General features: G+C 43.4%; 1 protein-coding gene and 1 long non-coding RNA gene across 6 annotated transcripts in view; both read right to left on the bottom strand.

Annotated features, from left to right (window-relative positions):
* LOC147420675 (clathrin interactor EPSIN 1-like) overlaps positions 1-22,673 on the bottom strand; it is a 46,674-nt gene extending 24,001 nt beyond the window's left edge. For 2 of the 5 annotated variants that reach the window (XM_086505170.1, XM_086505172.1), the window contains exons 1-7: positions 22,537-22,673; positions 21,794-21,849; positions 21,661-21,712; positions 933-1,012; positions 710-788; positions 551-634; positions 99-244 (exon numbers count right to left, since the gene is read on the bottom strand). In XM_086505170.1, coding sequence (XP_086361296.1) covers positions 99-244; positions 551-634; positions 710-788; positions 933-1,012; positions 21,661-21,712; positions 21,794-21,834 — 482 coding nt within the window. In that variant the 5' untranslated portion in view covers positions 21,835-21,849; positions 22,537-22,673. Of the gene's footprint in view, positions 1-98; positions 245-550; positions 635-709; positions 789-932; positions 1,013-2,600; positions 2,624-21,620; positions 21,713-21,793; positions 21,850-22,142; positions 22,229-22,536 lie in introns of those variants that run through there. The other 3 variants (XM_086505171.1, XM_086505173.1, XM_086505175.1) reach the window with 3 other exon arrangements.
* On the bottom strand, positions 2,613-3,420 carry LOC147420676 (uncharacterized). The gene is made up of 3 exons (XR_015187061.1): positions 3,179-3,420; positions 2,850-2,888; positions 2,613-2,745 (listed from the first exon to the last, which is right to left on the bottom strand). It is a non-coding gene; the product is annotated as an uncharacterized LOC147420676 (long non-coding RNA).
* Positions 22,674-23,089: the final 416 nt, after the last annotated feature.

Raw genomic sequence — 23,089 nt, 5'->3', positions numbered from 1 at the left:
AAGTTCTACTATAGTACAAACATCCTTGCCTACTTTTTCCTTGTTCAGAACACACAAGGAATAGGCAAAACTGCAGCATCAGAGACTTGGTCTCTTACTTGTCCCTGTTATCAGCAGCTTTTTGCCTCACTTCTCTTATCTTTTCCTTGTCATTTACAAGTAGCACAAGGCTTTGAGACTTTTTCCGGACATTTATTCCATGGTCTTTTCCGTTGGTCTCCACATACTGAAAATCTGCAAGAGTCTAGCAATTGTCAACACAAAAAAATAAAGTCAACTCCTGTGCTCGGAAGCTTGGAGGTTTGAAAAGGTACAACTGGACTTTCTCAAGAAATTGAACTTCTCTGCATTTTCAAGACTTATCTACAGGAGGAAAAAAAATGCTTATCATGCAGAAGTCAAAGTGTGATACATCATTCACGCTTCTCCATATACTTGAACTACATGCAGCCTTGAAGATTCTAGCTTAAAGAATATCACAAACTGTAATCGACCTATGATCAGATGTTTCAATGTTACACTCACGGTGGATCATAAAAAGAAAACTTACAGTAATTTGGTAGACATGCTCTACAATATCATCTATTACTTTCTCTGATCCATGCGCAACAAGGTACTCCAGCACAGTCAAAGCCTGAAACCCAAAAACCATTGCAATGCTGAGCTTCAGCAAACAGATGGTATATAGACATGTCAAGACCACATGTACCTTATAGACATGCCGCCAATTATGACCAGTATCGCTTAAACGCTTCCAAAGGAGTGCCATTATCATTTGTAGTTCATAACTGCATACAAAGTCATTATCTACTAACATACACAATCTTGTCTGCTCCTTATCATGGCAAATAGAAAGCAGAAAAATATTTTGCCCAATCAAACATCTTTTCCTAGGCCTTAGCAATCCATACAAACAAGCAGTAGATACTTACTGGTTCCTCGTAGCTTGAGCAATCTCAGCCATAAGAGTTCCATGGGGACCCCACGGCTCATTGCTAGTTGCATCCAAAACCTGCATGGATTGTAACTGTAAGAATCAACTACGCCCCACATACACAGTCTTGCCTTATGTACCTTCTTTTTTTTAAGCAAAAATTTACCTGGAACATTCTCATGCATGCAAGTAGGCATGTGCATAGCATGGTTGAACACATTAAGCCACTCTATGCATTTCTGCTTAAATCGTTTGAGACCCACACTTAGTTTGTACACTTATGCATACGTAAAACTGTCTAATATGCTTGCATTTCTAGTTCCAATCATAGAAAATTGTTCAAGACCTGGCCTTGCATGGAAAGATACATAACCTTTCATTTATGCTAATGGCCTAACGCTCGCTCTTGTACATCTTCCCCCCTTTATGCTAGTCGGATACTGCCCTAATAAAGGACAGACAAGAGGAACACAGAATACCAATAAGCATAAAGGGGGGAAGATGTACAAGAGCACAGAAGAGAGAGAGAGAGAGAGAGAGAGAGAGAGAGAGAGAGAGAGAGAGAGAGTTGTTGAAGAGGAAACCCTCACGCTGCATCTGTGAGCGCCCCCTCGTGGTGAGCAACGCTGCTCACTTCGGACCCATCTCTCCTCTCTCCAGGTTGCTTGCTGTAGCGTGCAGACGTGCAGATTGGTGCCATCTTTCTCCTCACCCCACCCCCTTAACCAAAAAAGAAAAGTGGGTAGCCGCTGTGTACCCTGGTGTTGGTTTTCGTCTTCTTTTCTATTTTGTACACGATGTTTCGATTCGATTTTCTTCCTTGCTGCTTACATTTTTCTATTTTGCTGCCTGTGTTTTTTCTCTGCCTGTGTTTTCCTGTTTATTGCATGTTGGTTTGTATGGCTGCAAGTGTGGGGTGTGTGCATAGTTTATTGTGCCTGTTTGCATGTTTCGTTGTTGTTTGCCTGGTTTTCAGTTTTCTTCTCTTACGAACAATTCGAACCTTCGCATGGTAGCACAGCACAATGATTTCAAAGTCTACCTATCACGAAAGTGAAGAGGAGAACAACAATGAAGAAGTAGAGCTCGGGAACGATATCAAAGAGAAGCATTCTGTAGAGGATGTTTTCTCTGAGGCGGATGATGAAGAAGTAGCTAAACCAAAAACCATGCAACTCATGCGACGGTTTCTTGTTGCTATTAAGGATCGAAAGCTTTCAAAGTTCATTCTGGCAAAGGATCTTGACCCGGTGGTAAAGCAGAGGAAGGCAAACAATCCACAGCTTTTGGCAAGGGAAACTCAAGAAAGATTGGCTGCAACAGAACGAGAAAGGCAGAAGGCCCAACTCAACAAGCGATCAGACAGATTCATGGGGATCTGTTTTCCTTGAAGCGGCTGATGATTTGTGTTCGCCCCAGGAAAGGTGAGGTTTCTATGATGCTCATTATGGAAATCCTGAGGAAGAATCAGGTAATCATTTTGCTAGGCATAATGGAAGACAAGCGACGTGGATTTGGTAATGCTTATGGACACACACAAAATAATCTCCATCATACAATTCCTTTTGATGTATTGAGTTCACTGAGCTGTCGAAAGACTACAAGTAGGCCAAAGTGTAAAGTGTTCAAATTGTGATGGCAAACAAGATAAGAAGAAAGCACTCACATTTATTCAACAGTTTGATGCACCTTTTACAGTTTTTGTAAAGACTATCTTGAAAAGTCCACGCAACCTAAGGCACTATCAAATTGGACTCTGCACTCGAATCGTTTCAATCTTTCAAGGCCCTTTTTCAACTTTGAGCATATATCTGAGACCTACAAAGCGTGTAGCCAATATGATGTCACAATTGGCAAAAAGTGGAAACACAACTGCTTGTTTAGTAGCAGATGTGATGGGAGTACAGGTCATTACCTTTTTCGGCAGCGGGTATCTCAAATATGTGCTGCAAACCTGAAAGCATAATGGGGCTGAGAGCATCCCAAAAGCTAAAAAAGAACTACCTAGTCAACCAGTCCTCTCCGAGGCCAGCCACTGCATCATGCATCTCCTAAAACTTAATCCTAGAAATCAAACTTCACACAACAACTTCTAAAGGAACACATTCTTAAGTCCTCACGTTAGCTAAATACGAAATTGAACAATGAATACTACTACAAACCTACGAAGAGCAAAGATCCAAACTTGACAATATGTGACCTCAACTTCGCTGCTTGTCCAAACAGGAAGAATAAGATTATCACCTTTATCATGCATAGCTTGGACAACAGCTATGACATCCCTACTCACGTCATCAATGCCCAAGAGTAGGTGCAGGTTTGCATACAGGTCATCCATGCTTTAAATGTACTCTACAAAACCAACGAGCTTAGTTTCTAAATACGAAATCGAACAATGAATACTACTACAAACCTACGAAGAGCAAAGATCCAAACTTGACAATATGTGACCTCAACTTCGCTCCTTGTCCAAACAGGAAGAATAAGATTATCACCTTTATCATGCATAGCTTGGACAACAGCTATGACATCCCTACTCACGTCATCAGTGCCCAAGAGTAGGTGCATGTTTGTATAGAGGTCATCCATGCTTTGAACGTACTCTACAAAACCAACGAGCTAAGTTTCTATCACCCTCCGGAGGTGATGGGCATACTCAACCATGATAAAGGCTAGCATTTGTCAAGCTATAGTAAAAATACTAGAAGAGCTAGAGATCAAAACAACAACATAAGGTGTTATTAAGTCAAACAATAAGTGGGCTTTTTAGCTCCCCACTTCTATTAAATTTACTAGTGTTATCTTGAACGTTCCAGAGAAAGAAACATTAAAAATAAACTTACTGCGATGCAAAAATGAACGAACGTTTTTCATGATTCTTTTGAATGAGTATCCTTTTTCAACTAGTAAAGAAATAAGATGGCAAGATTGAACAACAAAAACAGATTTACTAGAACAAAGACGAGAAAATCTAAATAGTTAAGAGCAAATGACACCGTACTTAGCTAAAAGAGATATGTTTGAAGAAATATGAGGCATACGGATGATAATTAGATTGGCATATTCTGGTTGAAGGCACTTATCATAGATATCTACTTCTAATCCGAAGGGAGTCTGAAAAATCTTAAGGTCTAAAAAGGCACAACAATCACTATTTGTGGTACAGTTAAGTTCACAAAAGTCCTTAAAATAAATTTCTCCGCCTACAGAACTCGAATTCAAGTACATAAAATCTTGAAAAGAAGGAACGTCAGGAACAAAAAGATCATCTACAAAGCGTCTTACATTGCATAACTTGTGCAAAAATATTGGGCAAATGGTAGCAAAGACAAGACGCTCCATAAAATCAAACTCATAAGTAAAAAGATAGAAATTAGAAAGAAAAACAGCACAATTGGTGCCCATAGGGATACCAATTGTTTGCTTGAAAAGAGAGTCGCCGATGGTTATATATAAATTGTCCAAAAGAAAATCTAACCAAGATTTGATGTCAATGTCATCTACAACCTGGTAAATCTCTTTCTTCCTTTGTCTACGTCTACATTCTTACTTTTCAGCCATAAGATGTCAAAGTTCAAGGCTTACTTTTCTACTAGCAATGCCTTGTACCTATCCTTCTCAAGCTTGTACGCAAAAACTTCTGAAATAAGGGACTTGACTCTAAATTTAAGGTCCTCCAAATTTAGCTTCGTGTATAGCGTTGTAAAGTCAAAAGTTTGGAGACATAAAGGAGAAGATTTCTCCTTAAGGCTTGTTGAAGAGTTCAAAAACTTTATAACAGGAATCACACCTACTGAATCATTTAAAATCCAACTTGAATTGGGAGGTACGTCTACTTCCTTCATCATATTTTTCCACAATTCATTTATGCTAGGTAAAATGGCTTAGAAACAATAACTAAGCCATTTGGGAACCTCGATCAAAGAGGTGTCACAAGAAGCAGCTATAAATCTAGGCTTTATAGGGTTCTTGTGGAACTTCCAAATGGTATATAAAAAAGGTAATTTAGGCTGAGATTTGAAACCAAAAGACTTACAAAAGTCTTGATGTTTCAAGATAACCTCTTACATCGAAAGATCACAATCAAGTCTGAGAGTTTACTTCACCTAACAAGCATTCTAAATAGAACTTTTTGCACGTAACAATAAAGTTATTAGAGCACTTATCTACGTAAGAGATTACAAAATCACAATGAAATTTCCTAAGAGCATCACAATTAGAAGAAGATAAGCTATTTCTTCGTGAAGAAACGTTCCTAAACCAAAATGCTAATTTCAAAGAAGCTTTCTTGAGGACTACAGACTTCTAATGGATAAAAACACCTTGAACTCCTAAAGACTCCTCAAACTTTACTACAAAACTAGAAATTCCTTTCTCTATGGCTTTAAGAAGGCAAGAGTCATTTGAGGAAGGGAGCTTATATTTAGTACCTCTTGAGAAAAGGTCTTTCAAGGAATCCGAAGGAAGAATAGAACAATCGGCAGTAACTACATGACCCAAAGCTCCATTTACATAAGAAGAAAAGGCACTTTTACTACAAGGGAAATCAACAATTGAGATTGCTAGCCTTTCTTGTTTTTTAAGATTACGTACGATGTCACTATAGTTGAAAGCTTTTTGTCCTAAAGTTTTCACATATTTGAAAGCTACGACGAGATGGTTCTATACCTTTCTCACACATGGAAGGAGAGCATCCAAAAGCTCCTTGAGATCTCAAAATAGAGCTTAATCCAATCTTGTCTAAATCAGGGGAGGTAAAGATAGTTATCAACAAATCTTTCTTTCCCACCAAGGGATTTTTCAAACTAGGACACTTGGACTTCAAAAATTTGCCTAACAATACTCAAAGTCGAGTACTATGAGACTCTCTTAGCTCCAAATCTTCATAAAAGTAGTTCCATACAAGAGCTTAAATAGGATCCTTATATTATACCTTACAAATAATTTATAAGAAAAAGAACCCAACTCCATGGCTCTAGATAGATAAACCAACCTCCGTTTGAAATCCCTATAAGCAAAATTTCTATGGTTAGAAGGGTCATCACTCTTAATTCTAGAGATTGAAGCCCTAGGGAGACCTTGTACTCTACTAGAAATAGTGTTGTGCAAGACAACTAGATTGATTTCAGCAATAGGTGGATCTGAACAAGAACCTTTAGGAATCCAAGTTCTTTTAAATTGACTTACAAGGAGAACTAACTCGGGTTTGGGATATCTTCGCCAAAGCATAGGTTTCTTATGGTAAATTGTCTTATTTTTACGTAAAGAAGACTTTCCTTCCAAGTTGAAACCTTTAGGGAAAAAAGTATGCAAAGTTCTCATCCAAAACAACTCTCGAGGCCACGCTGAGTTATAGAACTCTTTAGAGTTTTTAGAGTTTCTAAAATTACCCTCTATGTGCTCAATGGGAAAACAACAAAAAGACTCAAAGCCATGTTTTGCTATTGCCGCATACAAGGGTTTCACACTTTCACGTACAGTGCTCTTACTTTGAACTTTTCTCACTTCTCTTACATGTTCCTGGAAACAGACAAAAGCTGTTTGAAAGGTTTGGCCAACATATATCATAGAACTATCACGAATACTATAAATAACATAAATAACTTGGGAGGTATGAACCGGACTTAAAGGACGATCTACCATAAGATGTTTTTCCCTTAAACGCCTCAAATGATTGAGGGCTTTTATGGAAGAACTTGTGTAATGAGTACTAACTAAGACATTCTTGAAAGAAGCCCAACGAATAGGACCATCACCAAAAACATGCAAATTCTTCAAATTAAACCTAGCTAAAAACTTAAATATTTCTTGATACAGATCATGACTACTTCTAGCTACTACTGAAAAGAAAGAAGGTTCGAAAAGACGTACCTAAGAGTCATCACATTGCTGGTTGAAGTTGAAGAAGAAGTAACAATGTTTTTCATTTTTGTAGTAAGGTCAGTGTTTCAGATCAACGCCCGCCTCAAGGCTAAAGATCCTAAGGCTAGTTTGATCAGCAATAATTAAATGCTCAAAATAATCTGAAGATATGCCAAGGACCTCGTCAGGATCCGTATGTAATTTGTCTGCAAAATCAAGTAAGGCTCTAATGGAAGTCCCCTTGGGACGCTCGCGGAAGTGGGCAAAGAAATCCTTGTTCATCGTATCCGCTTTGGATATCCATGTCGAGACCAAAGCTTGTAGGCAAATTCCAATTTCTAAGTCTGAATGTGGCTAAGTGTCTCTCTAGTGTCAACCTCACGCTCACCCAAGAACTCATCACCACGCTCCCTGCGAAAAAGGCGTCGTCGTCGTTCTAAAGAGGTTTGTCTACAAGCCTTCAGAGGACACAGTGATACATGTAAGCAAATGGGATGTTGTATCTAAAGAAGCAGTGTGTATCCAAGCATCTTGAATTAGCTGAGACAATGAGGTATCCTCTTAACACCAGGTCAAGTAAGTATGCGTGATCCACGTCTAGGCATAGACGAATCCACAGGAGGCAATGAAAGTACAATTTGTTGCCAGCACTCAACTCTCTCTTGGGTTGAAGTGGGGGCATAGATGCACATCCCACCAACCACGGTATCATCAATCTCTAGAGTAACCCACATCGCTCTACCATGTACTAAACTACCGTGGTCACGAACACAATGGCGCCAGCGGGGTCTGAAACCGGCCCGTGGGGCGGTAGGCTTTGGCTTTCACCCGAATTTCTTTACCTTAACTTTACGACACAAAGGGACTTCACGAATAAGCCTGTGACTGGAATTCAACACTTCAAGACAAACCACGGGCTGACAGCTAGAGCGCTACCAAGCAGACAACGGCACCATGTTGGCCCCAAAGACTGGCTCCCCTCTCGGTATTTCTTTATTCTTATTATACTTCAGAAAAACCTGTAAACTTCCACAAGATGTCCCACTTTTATCAAGCTGAAATTCCTCTACTCCAACCCGATTTCGGCAACATAACCACACTAGAACTCTCCGCGGACAAAATCCCAAGCAAACATCGACTTTTCACGCACTTTAGAGCTCTTTGCAAAACCTGGCAAGAAATTCCAACTTGCTGAATTCTCTATTTTGCGCTTCGATCCGCGTGCAGATTAGGTAGCCCTTGAGCTCTCGCATTTGTAGGGTCACTTGCCCCTTGAATTAGACGAGATTCCTCGCGGGAAATCTCTCTGAATTGTCTTGTACAAGCACCCAATGCTTTCCCGAGGCTCCCTTGGCAAATAAACGATCTGAACCCTTGCATCTAGCCCTCACCAAGTTGTCCAAACCTGTCCATGGCTGTTTTTGACCCAATTTCGCCAACATAATGGCGCAAATATCCCTGTAGATCAAAAGTACACGTCAAGGACACTTTCCCTTGCGGTATGGAAGCTTTCCAGTGAGCTGCATGTCAATTTCAGCAAGCTGTAATTTTCTGTTTTGAAACTTTTAGGTGCCTACTGCCCTGTACACGCATCCCAAGGCCTTTTCGAGGCTCCCCTGGCGATTCCCTGCAGTTTAGGTGCAAAACCCTAAACCTGCAGAAAAACACGGCAGGCTATAGTTCTCTGTTTTTGACCGTTTCGAGTGGAGCGAGCACGCGTACGCGTGTCTCAGGTGCTCCCGCACGCAATGGGACAGTTCCCATGTAAATCGGACGAGTTTTCACACAAGAAAACTCTCCATTTTCGCATTCCTTCGCGATGGAACTATGCATACCTGAAGGGGATTAGCATTAGCTAATCCGGTTCCTGTATAGAAGGCTCTTGCCTTGGCAAACGCGCATAGAACCCCAAGAACTGTACATGGTCATCTGAAAAGCCCAACTAGTGGGGCATTACCATATGTGCAAAGGGGAGAGAGAGATGCGCGAGAGCAAATCATCGTGCTACATAGAGCAAGGGAAAAGGCAAGCTTTCCATTAAAGCTGTGAACACCTGCACCCACTACTCACACACACTGTGTAGCACTTCATGGGCTGAAATCAGCCCCCTCTCTTGAAATGGGTGACCCCTCTTGCTGATGCTTCTCGCAATTGCATCAAAAGCCGCCAAGTGTCCAGTTTGCCTCTTTTGAGTTAATTTCCTAGTACCCACCAACTTTTAAGTGTCGCAAGGGGCCTAAATGACTTTGAACTGAGTCTAAACACCCTTTTACTGATCGGATTCCAGTGCCGATTAGCCCGACCAACTCGTGGTGACCTGCCCTTCCCGACTGCGGGTGAAACTCTCGGCCGTCGGCCATTTCACACTGGCCACGCAATGTCCGGTCATTTGCAACTTCAAAAAGAGGGTTCCAAAAATTAAACAAAAATCATCGGAAAGAAACCAACTACTCAAGTTAGCAATTGCCACATCCTCATGACATACCACCCTCTTAAAATCGCAAACGTCCTCGATTGCGTGCCATATATACATGCCATAGATGATCTTGTGTGGTAAGCACCCTTTTATTATCACATGTATCCACAAGAAAGACTGTCAAAACATGTGTACAAATGACTTAATGAGACCTTCATACTTTTGTCAAACTGTACACTGCTATTGATTGCATTGAATCCATGAGTACATTTGATGTGCTAGCTCTATCATTACCCCTCCTTTGCAGACATTGGGTTGGGGCATACATAGGCTGTAACCCAAAGGCCTCAAAGTAAAGCTGCAATACATTTGGGGACTCTAACAGTTCATGTTCTTCCATCCACTTTGTATCCATAGGTGGATAGTTGTTGAACTTCACCAAGTAGCATCTTGCAACCTGTCCCTTAACTTTTACGTGTGCAAAAGGCTCTTGCCTCCGCAAACGAGCATAATTCCACAATACTGTGACGTACCACCCACGACCAAGTAAGCTCAAATTTCAAGATGATTTACTAATGCGTCAAAGAATCTCGTCGACTAGATCTTTAAGGTCTCTTGGGATATTTTCCTACGACGTTAAAACTCGCTTCTTCTTCTTCTTCTCTCTCTCTCTCTCTCTCTCTCTCTCTCTCTCTCTCTCTCTCTCTCTCTCTCTATAACGGGCCTATACAACGTAGAGGGCGGTACTATTTCAATTACCTGTTAACTTTACACAGAGCACTGAGAAGGGAAGAGAACACAGTTGCGTGCAGCGACTAGAATGTCACTGCGCACACGAGACCGACACCCTGTAGGCCCCAAAGACTGGCGCCCCTTTCGGTATTTCTTTAATTTAGAGAGAGGGAATTACAAAAAGAGAGTCCTTGGAAGATAACACCTGCATCCAGCTAGTACGCTCCAGATTCGGCAAAATTTCGGCAACATAACGGTACCGAAATTAACCCGAATCAATTTCCAAGCTCAGGACTCTATCCCACTGGCATTGTCCCTCAGTCGGGAGCACAAAACAGTAAATTCCAGGTCGCTGTAATTTCTGGTTCAGTCCTGTTTTTTACCTGATTTGGACACACGACGGTCCCTGCACTGTTCCCTGCACCTTGGGCTTGGTGCCCCTTGATTCTGGAAGCATCCCGGGCACAAAACAGTCTCAAAACAGAGTAAAAACAGCAAGCAAACAGTGCTGAATTTACTGCGCAATCGAGAGGTTATCACCCTCTCGTGGACCTGCTTTGGTGCAGCAGCTAGCTACACCGGTTCCTGTGCAAAGAGGCTCTTGCCTCAGCATGAAAGCATACTTCCCCACAGCTGTACATAGGTCAAATGAGAAGCCCACTAGTGGGGCATAACATAATGTACGTAGGGGAGAAAGAGAGCAGTATGTAGCGTTCGGGGCATCACTCCCGTCACCATACTGTGCATAGAGGGCAAGGTAAGCATTCCATAGCTTCTGTACCTACTACAATCCACCTCAGGCTGAAAATGGCGCCCCCTTCGTTGATATGCAGCTCGTTTTTGCCTCCCAGAGTGGCAGAATCGCTCACAGGCTGACACGTCGCCCAGTTTCCGAGTTTGGGCTTTCCCTGCTAAAAATATCTCGACTGGTGCGTCAGTTGACTTGGCAACAGAGCAATAAAATGTTCCCCTTGTCATTCCAGAGCTAATGACGCGAACACATTTTCCGGTCAAAAATAGCAGTTCCCTAAATTTTAGGAGATGCTTCCATGGCGTCCCTATCGGTCTCCTTACCATCATTGAAGACTACCATTTGACCAACATCTACAATGTGGGTTAATTTACTGGCCCCTTTCAACTTATAAAGTTGCAGTGACTTGACGAGTGGCCCAAATTCCAGTTTGGCGCATACGAGCTTCCATACTCATCAGAATCCAGTGCTAACTGGCCCGGGCAGTCCCTGTCTGACCGACCTAGATCCCCGATGTGAGAAACCCATTTGGCTGCAGCCGTTTCACACTGGCCATGCAATGTCCACTTGCACCTTTTCAAGGGTTCCGGGACAAACAAGTAAAAATAAAATAAATATATCTAATACTTATTTACGGAAGGCAACAGGAAAAATACACTTCCTGGTGACACACCCCACCCTTGAAATACTGCAAGCGACCTCGCTTGCATGCCAATAATACGTGCGGATATCTCCTAATATCACATATATTCTATGATGGGAATCCAAGATATACATGCTTCCGGAAATGTAGCGTTGGACGATTAAGCAATCCCACCAACCTGGCTACGACACATATATCAAGCATAGAAGTCTTCTAGTGTACTCATGAGCAAAAACTTCTCTAGCTAAATTCTGTATGGAAAGAGTAGATACAATTGCTTAACTACTCTCTTGAGCATCATGAACCATGCTCTTGCCTTGCTCCAAAAAGGCTGCATCAAGTCACTGTGGGTTCCATCTGAAAGGCTTCAAGATACAATTGCAATAGCTGAGGTGAATCAACCAATTCAGAGTCTTCCATCCATTTGGCATCTAACGATGGATAGTTTTTGAACTTCACCAAACAGCGTCTTGCAACTTTTCCTCTAACCTTTCTTTCTTTATGTGCCAATATCTGTTCAGGAACAAGGATTTCATCCAATTCTTCCACTTCGGGTTGTTCCTCATCAAGCATATTCTCTGGCACATCATCAACAAAGGGCCTTAGAAGGCTGACATGAAAAGCATTATCTATTTTCCAGCCTTCTGGTAGCTTTAACCTGTAAGCTACATCGCTGATCTTTTCTGAAATCTGAAAAGGACCATAATATCGCATACTGAGCTTAGGAAACAAGCGTTCCTTGCCTTTCCTTTTCCTTAACCTGGCCTTTTCAAAGCGCAAAAGTACCTAATCACCAAGTGAAAATACAAGTTCACGACGGTGACGATCAGCAACTTTCTTTTGTTTAGCCTGAGTCTTCTCAAGAGCAATCTTTATCTTCCTGTATGTTTCATCCATATCTTGCACATACTTGTCTGCCTCAAATATCTTGTCCTTAGTCTGCAAAATGGGTGGGACTTTCTTTCCTCCTTCCACTATCTCAAATGGTGCCTTACCTGTTGATGTATGCACAGTGTTATTGTAAGCATATTCAACCAATGGGAGATGGTGTTCCCAAGTTGCCTTGTGCTCTGAGACATAACATTTGAGTAGGTCCAAGACAGTAGAATTTGCCTCTTCTGACTGTCCATCAGTTTGCGGATGAAACGAAGAAGAGAACTTGAGCGTAGTGCCCATGTTCTCAAACAATGCCTTCCAGAAAAGACTCGTCATACGTAGATCCCTATCACTGACAATTAACTGAGGCATCCCATGATATTTAAAGATATTGCTCATGAATATCTTGACCATGTGTTGTGGCTTTATCTTCTTCCTAACAGGAATGAAATGGGCCTGCTTACTGAACCTACAAATGATAGTCCAAATCCCATCATTTCCTATTTGCGTCCTTGGAAGATCAAAGATAAAGTCCATTGCTATACTTTCCCATGGCCTATCAGGGATCGGCAATGGCTGCAACAATCCCGGTTGCTTTTGTCTGTCAAATTTGACTTTTTGGCATACTAAGCATGATCTTACAAATGTGTCAACATCTTGACGCAAAGCTGGCCAATAGAAGAATGCCTCAACCCCTTTCACTGTCGCATCAATTCCACGATGCCCAGCATAAGGTGGAGCATGACTTTCCATCAAAATCTTTGGCCGTAACTCTTTAGTAACGCATAACTTTCCATGCATCATGAGAAAGTCATTCTTAAGCATATAGTGCTCATGATGTTGCCCATCAACAAGCTGGTCATAGATCCTTGCAAAATCTGAATCTTCAGCATATTGTGTCTTCATTTCGTCTAGTTCACAATGGTACGGAATTGACACTGCTGAAATTTGGGGCTTTCGTGACAACGCATCAGCCACCACGTTCTTTTTCCCTTGCACATGCACAATCTGAAAATGGAACATTGACAAGATGTTTGCCCATCGCATGTGCTTCTCAGACAACTTCGTATGTGTAAGAAAATATCGCAAGGTTTGATAATCCGTTTGGACAACAAAATCAGCCCCTAGCAAATAGTGTTTCCAACTAGTGAGAGCATGAATTACTGCCAGCAATTCTTTCTCATAGACTTGCAAGTTCCTTTCAGTCTTCAAAAGAATTCTGCTCTCATATGCGACTACTCGGCCATTCTGCATTAGAACTGCACCAAGACTATGGCCACACGCATCACATTGAACCACAAAAGGTTTAGAAAGATCTGGCAAAATAATTACCGGATCTGAAGTCAGCTTCTCTTTCAAGTGTTTGAACGCTAAAATTTCCTTGGCTGTCCACTTGAAAGTAACTCCTTTTCCTTGCAGTGCATGGAGTGGAGAAGCAATCTCAGCAAAATTTCGGATGAACCTCCTGTAGTAGGAACATAAGCCTAGAAAGCGTCGAATGTCATGTACAGACTTCAAGTCTGGCCATGACCTAATTGCTTCCACTTTAGCGGGATCCATGCGTACCCCATTCTTTGAAACAATGTGCCCAAGGAAGTGAATTTCTTGCAAAAAGAACTCACTTTTCTTCGCATTGATGAGTAGCCTATTCTTGCGTAGCTCATTGAAACCTGCGGTCAAGTGATCCCTATGCTCCTCTTCAGACTTTGAGTAGACAATCATGTCATCAAAGAAGGTACCCACGAAGTTTCTATGTGGTCTAAAAATTATGTCCATCATTCTATTAAATGTGGCAGGAGCATTTGTGAGACCAAATGGCATGACAAGAAACTCATAGAGACCAAATGTTGTCCTGAACGCAGTCTTATGGACATCTTCTGGCCTAATGCGTATCTGATGATACCCGCTCTTTAGGTCTATTCTTGTAAACAATGACGCTCCCTCAAGCCGATCAAGAATGTCATCTATCCTCGGTATGGGGAACCTGTTCTTGATGGTATTCTTATTCAAGGCGCGATAGTCAATGCACATGCGCCATGAACCATCCTTCTTCTGCACTAAGAGTACAGGCGAACAAAAAGGGGATGAACTGGGCTGAATCAGCCCCTTCTCTAAAAGCTCGTTGACCTGACCCATAATCTCTTTCTGCTGGGCTGCACTAACCCTGTATGGTGGTCTATTCGGTGGACTAGAACCTGGCACAAGATCTATAGTATGATCCTCAGGTCTCTCAGGAGGTAACTCCCCTAGCAAAGAGTCCGAAAAACAATCACTGAAACCACTCAAAGAAGTTGACCTGTCTTTATCTAAGGTAGACAAATTAGATACAACTTGAGGTACTTCTTTTGCAAAGATCAAGTACGCAGAAAGATGATTCTTTATTACAGATGAAATAGCAGAAGCAGAAACAACTGGAACAGACTCGCCTTTAAGCTTTACATCAAGGACATGAGTCTTTCCTCTATGTACAAGGGTAATCTTTTTGTTGTAAGTATCCACCATAACATGCAACCTATAACACCATGGGATACCCAATAACACATCACAGCCCTCAAGCGGCATAATATGGAATTCTTCTGCATCCACATAGCTCTGAATGTGCAAACGAAGCTTTCCCAGAATGGGAGTAACAGGCTCTGAATGTCCTGGGCATGCCAAACCTGCTTCGCATGTCATACCCATCTCCTCTGCACGAATGCCCAACTTTGATGCCAATTCTGGTGATATGAAATTTGCACGGGCTCCTGGATCAAAGAAAACCGGCACTGTCTGGTCTCTAACTTTGCCCCAAGCTCTGCACAGCTCCGTGGCATCTGTGTTTGGCTGATCTCCAACCAAATCTAGAACAAGTCCTGCAATCGGCTTTGGCTTCTTCCCTTTATGGTCTGACTTGTCATCCTTATCCTGTGACTTCTTCTGTGGGCACTCATTTGCAAAGTGTCCTTCCTATTCACAAATGTAGCATTTCTTGGCCTCCCTAAGAGCTTTCCTTTCTTGAAAAGTTTTGCCAGAAAAATGCCTTTTTTATCCTTGTCCTCGTTCCGAAGAAGATTTAGACTGCTTCTTGGACGTATCAGCTTCTTCAGTGGAGGGCTTCTTTGCAGGAGACTCAGAAGGCTTTGCTGCAACATTGCCCTTGGCTGAAAACTGTTTGCCCTGGACCCCTTTCTTGTGGCTATTAAATCCATCGGAATCTCCCTTCGACAGATTGTTGGCCACTCTTGCATTCTCTATCAATGGAAACATATTCATGTCAGTAGTCTTTGTGCCGTAGTCCCTGATTTTCTTGGGCAATCCGCAACAGTACTTCTCAATTTGTTCTGACAAAGGCACAAACTTAAGAGGTGACTGGCAACAGTGCGGCCCAAAACCGTTTATTGTACTCTTCCAGATTCGCACACTGTTTAGCATTCAACTCGTGCCATTCCGTCATCACATCCACTTCAAAAGTGTTTGTCAACCATGCAGGCGCAAAAAGTTGTTTGAATTGGACCCACGTTGTTGGGGCTTGACCTTGGTTCAACAATGTGGTCCACCATTGAAGTGCATTCCCTTTCAAGAAAGTGGCAGCCTTGCGTATCTTTGAAGATTCCGTGAAGTTGCCTCCAGCATAAGCTGCATCGAACTGCTGTATGAAGGTCAAAGCCTTTAATTGGTCCTTAGTTCCTCTGAAAGTTTCAAACTTCACTCCCTGCCCACCTTCCTTGTAATCCTTAGGCTGACTCAAAGGAGCCACATTATCATAAACAGGTGCCTGTAACAGTGGTGCTCCATGAGTGTTCATTCCAGCACTCGCATCAACTGTTTTCCCTGTCATATCTGCATTTTGTACGTATGGCAACAAAAAACCAGCCATACCAAATTGTGTTCCAGGCACTCGAAACTGGCATAGGCACCCTGAAAACCTGTTTGGACACCCATGTTCGCGTACATAGGGTTACCCATGCCTGTTTGCATTGTCCCGAACACATTCCCTGGCATATAACCTGTGGAAGGTCCAGCCATAGCTTGAAACACTGAACCACCTCCAAAATAACCAGGATAAGTATTAGGTAATGGAAGAGTTTGACGCATAGCCTGTTTATTGCTCCCTTGACCATTCACAAATGGTTCTTGTCCAGCTAAAGCAAGTTGCTTTGGATCATTGGACACCGCTAGTTGCTCAACCACATGGGCTTTCCCTCGACCATCATGAGTCCTCTACACATTGCAAATCTCCTTTTCCTGCAACGGCTCAGTCATGCCCTGTGTAGGAGGCTGAAAACCCTGTGTCGAAGCCTGTAAGAATTCCTGCATCCTTGGGTTGTTAGCCAACTGCTGAAACATGTCCATGCAACAACGCAGTTGAGTTCTAAACAACCTGTCCTTTTCTTGAAGAGTTGAAGGAATTTTCTCTGTGCCATGTGAGGAAGATCCCTCTTCAGGTACTTGGTCTCTCTTCTCTGCCATATCGACAAGCTCTGTGTTGCTTTCACCCACAACAATCCACGCTGCACTTTTTGAAGAAAAAGTGACTATCCCGTCGATGGAACCATATAACCGGCCTATACAACGTAGAGGACGGTACTATTTCAATTACCTGTTAACTTTACACAGAGCACTGAGAAGGGAAGAGAACACAGTTGCGTGCAGCGACTAGAATGTCACTGCGCACACGAGACCGACACCCTGTAGGCCCCAAAGACTGGCGCCCCTTTCGGTATTTCTTTAATTTAGAGAGAGGGAATTACAAAAAGAGAGTCCTTGGAAGATAACACCTGCATCCAGCTAGTACGCTCTAGATTCGGCAAAATTTCGGCAACGTAACAGTACCGAAATTAACCCGAATCAGTTTCCAACCTCAGGACTCTATCCCACTGGCGTTGTCCCTCAGTCGGGAGCACAAAACAGTAAATTCCAGGTCGCTGTAATTTCTGGTTCAGTCCTGTTTTTGACCTGATTTGGACACACGACGGTCCCTGCACTGTTCCCTGCACCTTGGGCTTGGTGCCCCTTGATTCTCGAAGCATCCTGGGCACAAAACAGTCTCAAAACAGAGTAAAAACAGCAAGCAAACAGTGCTGAATTTACTGCGCAATCGAGAGGTTATCACCCTCTCGTGGACCTGCTTTGGTGCAACAGCTAGCTACACCGGTTCCTGTGCAAAGAGGCTCTTGCCTCAGCATGAAAGCATACTTCCCCACAGCTGTACATAGGTCAAATGAGAAGCCCACTAGTGGGGCATAACATAATGTACGTAGGGGAGAAAGAGAGCAGTATGTAGCGTGCGGGGCATCACTCCCGTCACCATACTGTGCATAGAGGGCAAGGTAAGCATTCCATAGCTTCTGTACCTGCTACAATCCACCTCAGGCTGAAAATGGCGCCCCCTTCGTTGATATGCAGCTCGTTTTTGCCTCCCAGAGTGGCAGAATCGCTCACAGGCTGACACGTCGCCCAGTTTCCGAGTTTGGGCTTTCCCTGCTAAAAATATCTCGACTGGTGCGTCAGTTGACTTGGCAACAGAGCAATAAAATGTTCCCCTTGTCATTCCAGAGCTAATGACGCGAACACATTTTCCGGTCAAAAATAGCAGTTCCCTAAATTTTAGGAGATGCTTCCATGGCGTCCCTATCGGTCTCCTTACCATCATTGAAGACTACCATTTGACCAACATCTACAATGTGGGTTAATTTACTGGCCCCTTTCAACTTATAAAGTTGCAGTGACTTGACGAGTGGCCCAAATTCCAGTTTGGCGCACACGAGCTTCCATACTCATCAGAATCCAGTGCTAACTGGCCCGGGCAGTCCCTGTCTGACCGACCTAGATCCCCGATGTGAGAAACCCATTTGGCTGCAACCGTTTCACACTGGCCATGCAATGTCCACTTGCACCTTTTCAAGGGTTCCGGGACAAACAAGTAAAAATAAAATAAATATATCTAATACTTATTTACGGAAGGCAACAGGAAAAATACACCTCCTGGTGACACTCTCTCTCTTCTATCACCTAAGTGTGGTAGATTGGTTATGCCATTTCCCTCTTGAATAAGAGGTCTTGAGTTCAACTCTCCTCGTCGGCTCGATCTTTAAGGTCTCTTGGGATAGTTTCCTACGACGTTAAAACTCTCTTCTCCTCCTCCTCCTCCTCGTCCTCCCTCCCTCTCTCTCTCTCTCTCTCTCTCTCTCTCTCTCTCTCTCTCTCTCTCTCTCTCTCTCTCTCTCTCTCAAAAGTGGGGCTTGGCCCTTTGCATTACATAAAATCGACCATCGATCCATATACAATAAACCCTGACAAGTGTACAATGAGATCTTGGGGGAAAATCCAATAACAAACCACAGAAACATCTAGAGATCAAGATACTTTAACCAAGTAGTGAAGTGTAGCTAAAAGGACAGCGATCAAGTCTGCATGGATGTAGCGAAAATTACCATGTCAAGTATTGTTTATCTGACTGATAAAAAGCATCCAAAGTAAGGACCTCCTGTAGCTACTCATAGAAGCCAAGGGACTATGAAGTCTCGGCCCCCTAGGCCATGCCTCCGCGATCATCCGCATCCATTCTAACATTTCTTGATGATGAACTCCAAAAAAGGAAGTGGATCTACGGCACAACCGAACTGTAAGAGAGGCAAGGGGGACCCACTTGCTGTCCACCTCAAAAGCCGAGGGAAGGTACCAAGATGCGCATCTCTCTAACCATACCAACTTCCCTAAGGCATCTCTGAACTGACTCAAACAAATCTGCAAATTGTCTGATATCCATAAGTTGGCTTCAATCATCGTCTGCTCCTGGAAGATATCATAAACACCCTCCCTTGTCCAAAAGGAGTCCCTTGGTAAGACCTGTATTCTAAATCTAATCATGGGGGCTCTTTGAGGGCCGAGGAAGATGTGACAAGTTCCTAATGACTGCAGGAAAAGAAGGTCGAGACATAGTGGCCCACTCCTCAAAGAAACATCTAGAGATCTCCATGGACCAAGCGCAAAAAACTGAGGTGGTAAGATCTCAGAGAGTGGGACATCTGTTGGGGATGCAAAGCCTGCTGAATAGTCAAAATCGTCGGTAAACTGTGAGGACTCACTCTCTTGCTCCTCCTGAACAAAACCTCTTGTGAGAGGTACCTGAGACTGCATCTCCCAGAGATCCAAAGTTTGTAAGACAGGTCTATCCTGGGGCAACTCAAGTTGCCCCTAGACAAGCCGGACTGGCACTGATTGCTGGTCTTCCTCTACCCTTCTGTCCTCCTGCTCTGGAATCTCCTCTGGATTCGGGTCCGGTAATCTCTCCTCTAGAGATCTGTCAATGGGTTGCTCTTCTCCTGCCAACCTTTGTCTCACAACCCTTCTATAAACAAGGGTGGGCTCTGCCTGTCCCTATCTACCTACCTGCCTCTGCCTCTGTCTCTGTCTCTGAGTTAGCTCTACACTGTGTTGTTGCCCAGCACTTTGCTGCTGTTGTACAGAACTCTGTTGTGGTTGTGAGGGTTGTCTCTTCCTTCGATCATTTTGTCTCTATTATTTCCCTCTAGGGTAATCCCTCACCGAGTGCCCCGTCTCATGACATCTGAGGCACTAGTTAGGTCGGCCCGTAACCACAATCCTCTGCGAGTGCACCACCCCGTTCCATTCAAAGGTGATGGTATCTGGAAAAACTGTGGAGGGGAGAGTAGCCACCTTCATAGATGGCACAGATGTATGGTTTGTGCCGAGCACGCGAATGATATGCCGAAGATACAGCCCATTTTTCGCAACATGTCGGGCAACCAAAATTGCGACGGAAGCTCTGGAAAGGATATTTTAACTGGATAGTTTGGAACTTGACATCTGTCCTCAAAACCAGCTAGAGAAAAATCCTCATACCATGGGTGTAGAAAAACCACTCTGTCCCCGGAGTGTGGCTAGTGACAATAGAAGCAAGTTCATTTGATGAGAAAATAGCAATGAAAGTACCTCTGCCAAGTAGGATGATATCCTCCACTTTGCCTTCATCTGAACTTGTGAGAGTGCACGAAAGCCACTCCCGATGTTGACAGGAGAGTAGGAGCATCCTACCAGGCGGCCAACAGCCCCTCTTTGAGAGAGAACTTCCTCGATCACCTACTTGCGGTGAAGATCTTTTGGAATGACCATCGATAGTGCCATAATACTTGAGGGAGAATCGGTGAAAAAAACTTGCTTGGAAAAGAAACTCAAACCCAAAAATGAATGGAGGGGGACAAGGTTGAGCAAGCAATGAGGGCGGCGGGAAATGGCGGGATAGGGAAAAGGGCAGGTTGCGAATGTGAGGGTGCAGGAGAGAGGTAGGAGGGGCGGGGTTTGGAGGTGGGCGGGGGCGAGGGCGAGGGCGGGGGGTTGGGTAAGGGCTGGCAGGTGTGTGCAAGGGAGTGGGGCGGGGTGGGTTGAGCAGGGAGGGAGCAATAGAGAGGAGGTGGGCGGGGTTGGATGGGCTAGCGCAAGCAAGGGCAGGTGGGAGGAGTAGCACGAGCAGGTTGGGCAGCACAGAGGGGAGCAGAGCCAAGCTGTGACGCACAGGGTTTAGGGCAGCGACGCGCAAGGCTACGCCGCGCTTTCCAAACAAGGTATAAGAGAGTTGGAACTTCTTGTATGATTTTTTGTTACTTCCAACTTTAGCTTTACAAAAGTCCCCTTTCCATCAAAGCAGTCATGCAATAGACATGAAAATACAAAGCAAGAAAGCTACTCCGAGGCTTCAAGCCCGCGTCGTCAACTATAGTGTCAGAGTGTAGCCACATGGCTACACGTTTTTGCTGCTCACAAAGTTTCGCCATTTTAGGCCCAATTTACACTGACCTGATGGAACAAAATGAGCAAGGCAGGCGGGGCGATGGGCTAGGGTTAGGGTTTTGCAGCAGCAGGTGTGAGCGACGGGCTAGGGTTAGGGTTTCGACGTGCTTGGTGCTCCTCTCTCTCTCTCTCTCTCTCTCTCTCTCTCTCTCTCTCTCTCTCTCTCTCTCTATCGACCCTAGGCAATGTATGCCATGATGCCCTTGATACAACCATCTCCAGGTCAAATTGACTTCTTTTGGATCAAGTGTGCTTCTTTAGCTCTGATAGACTCTACACACAAGACTCCTAGTGGTTAACAACTCATCGTCCTTAGCTGCTTAGAAAATAAGACCAAGAAAATTTAGCCCTGAACTCATAGCAAGAGAGAAAGACAATCAAACATTACTAAGAAATAAATGGTAAAGAATCCTTTATTTGAAACCTCATTCTCAATCCTTATTTAATGCTCATCAATCTCCTAGCAAGAGAGAAAGACAATCAAAAAATTACTAAGAATTAAATGGTAAAGACTCCTTTATTCAAAACCTTATTCTCAATCCTTATTTAATGCTCATCAATAAAGCATCGGAAAACAGGAGCTGAAGGATGCCGTGCATGCAAAACAAGGTCCGACCATGTAAACACGGCATAATTATCATGTGTGGTACGCTTGCCTTTTGTTCAATCTCCGGAACTTTAAGGATGGTTTTGTTAACTTCCCTTTTTCTGAAAGAGAAATATGAACAAGTAAATCAATTGCAAAAATACTTAGGTGGGCTGGGTAGAATCTACAAATTCTCGACTTACAATTCCCTGACTGTTTGGTCGATAATTTTCATAAAATCCATCGGTCTTTAATTTCCCTGTTAAAAGGTTACAAATCAAAATAACTTTGAGAAATTACACTGAACCAAGAAAGAAAAAGGCAAGATGTGCACAAGAGAAGAAACAGTACCTTCCAGCGCATTATGATAAGAATTAGTATGCAAGGAAAATAGACTGGCAGTGCAGTACAAAAAAACCAAAAAAAAAACCACTCTAAGTACACAGGGGCTACAATGTAAGCTACCCTAACAATTGAGGACCACTTTTGAATCATTCTACCATCCATACAAGATGAACTAAAACTTGTAAAAAGAGAACATTGATAGCTTACTAGATCCTAGTCAATTTTGGGGGACTCCTTTGAACTCCTTTAGAAAGTCTCATATCCTCGAATACTACTTTCATATTTGACAACAGCTGCAGTAGATCCCGCAAGACGTGTGTGAGAGAAACCAGATCGGTATCACTCGATGCAATATGGCTTTGGCTCATTGATTTAACTTTCCACAAACATAGACAAGTTTTGGACTTGGTAAAACGCACGCGCACACATACACACACAAACATTCGAGTCGAAAAAATTACATACATGCTCCCAACTGCAAAACAAGGGCTTTACAATGTGATTGTGGCTTCCCATGGCATGCGAGAAAAAAATGTTGGCTTGAAAACACAGAAAACAGATGCCATTGAACAAACCTAACAAGGGACGAGAAACCCCATACCTTGAGAATCCTAATCGTTCCAAGGAGGTAGCAAGCAAAGGGGAAACTGGTCCGCCTGATCGACCCTAGCCTGCGTAGGATCGACAGACGGACATTGCATTCTCTTTCACTCCGGTATTCAATTCAAAAGATAAAACTGAGGAGCTAAAAAGTGTGCCACGTGGTGCACGATGAATCGTTCCATGTAAAGAGTGTGCACCCACTTTTGTGAAAGCACACCGATGAGGATCCAGTACTAGGTACCCAATCATGTTTATTGGTTTATTAGACAGAATACCGGAAGATCCTCTGGCGAACGCGAAGGAAAGGGAAGGGGTGATGTGGGCTCGTTCGCAGTTCCGCATGTGCACACACACACACACACACAACACAACAAGTGCTTCAGTAGCTTCTTGTTGAGGGCATCAGCACTTGGAGCAAGGCGGCGGCCGAAGTGGAAGGGTGGGGCGCGGATGCAGAGCCTGCCAAGCAGAATCGTTTTTTATTATGCAATCCGCTCCTATGGGTGCAATTGAGGGCCGTTGCGCAAGTGGTTAGCTTGAAGAACATAAGG

The sequence above is a fragment of the Adiantum capillus-veneris genome, chromosome 28 (genome assembly GCF_014529385.1).
Source record: "Adiantum capillus-veneris isolate H3 chromosome 28, ASM1452938v2, whole genome shotgun sequence".
NCBI lineage: Eukaryota > Viridiplantae > Streptophyta > Polypodiopsida > Polypodiales > Pteridaceae > Adiantum > Adiantum capillus-veneris.
Note: the sequence above shows the minus strand (reverse complement) of the source record. Positions and strands in the feature narration are given on the sequence as shown.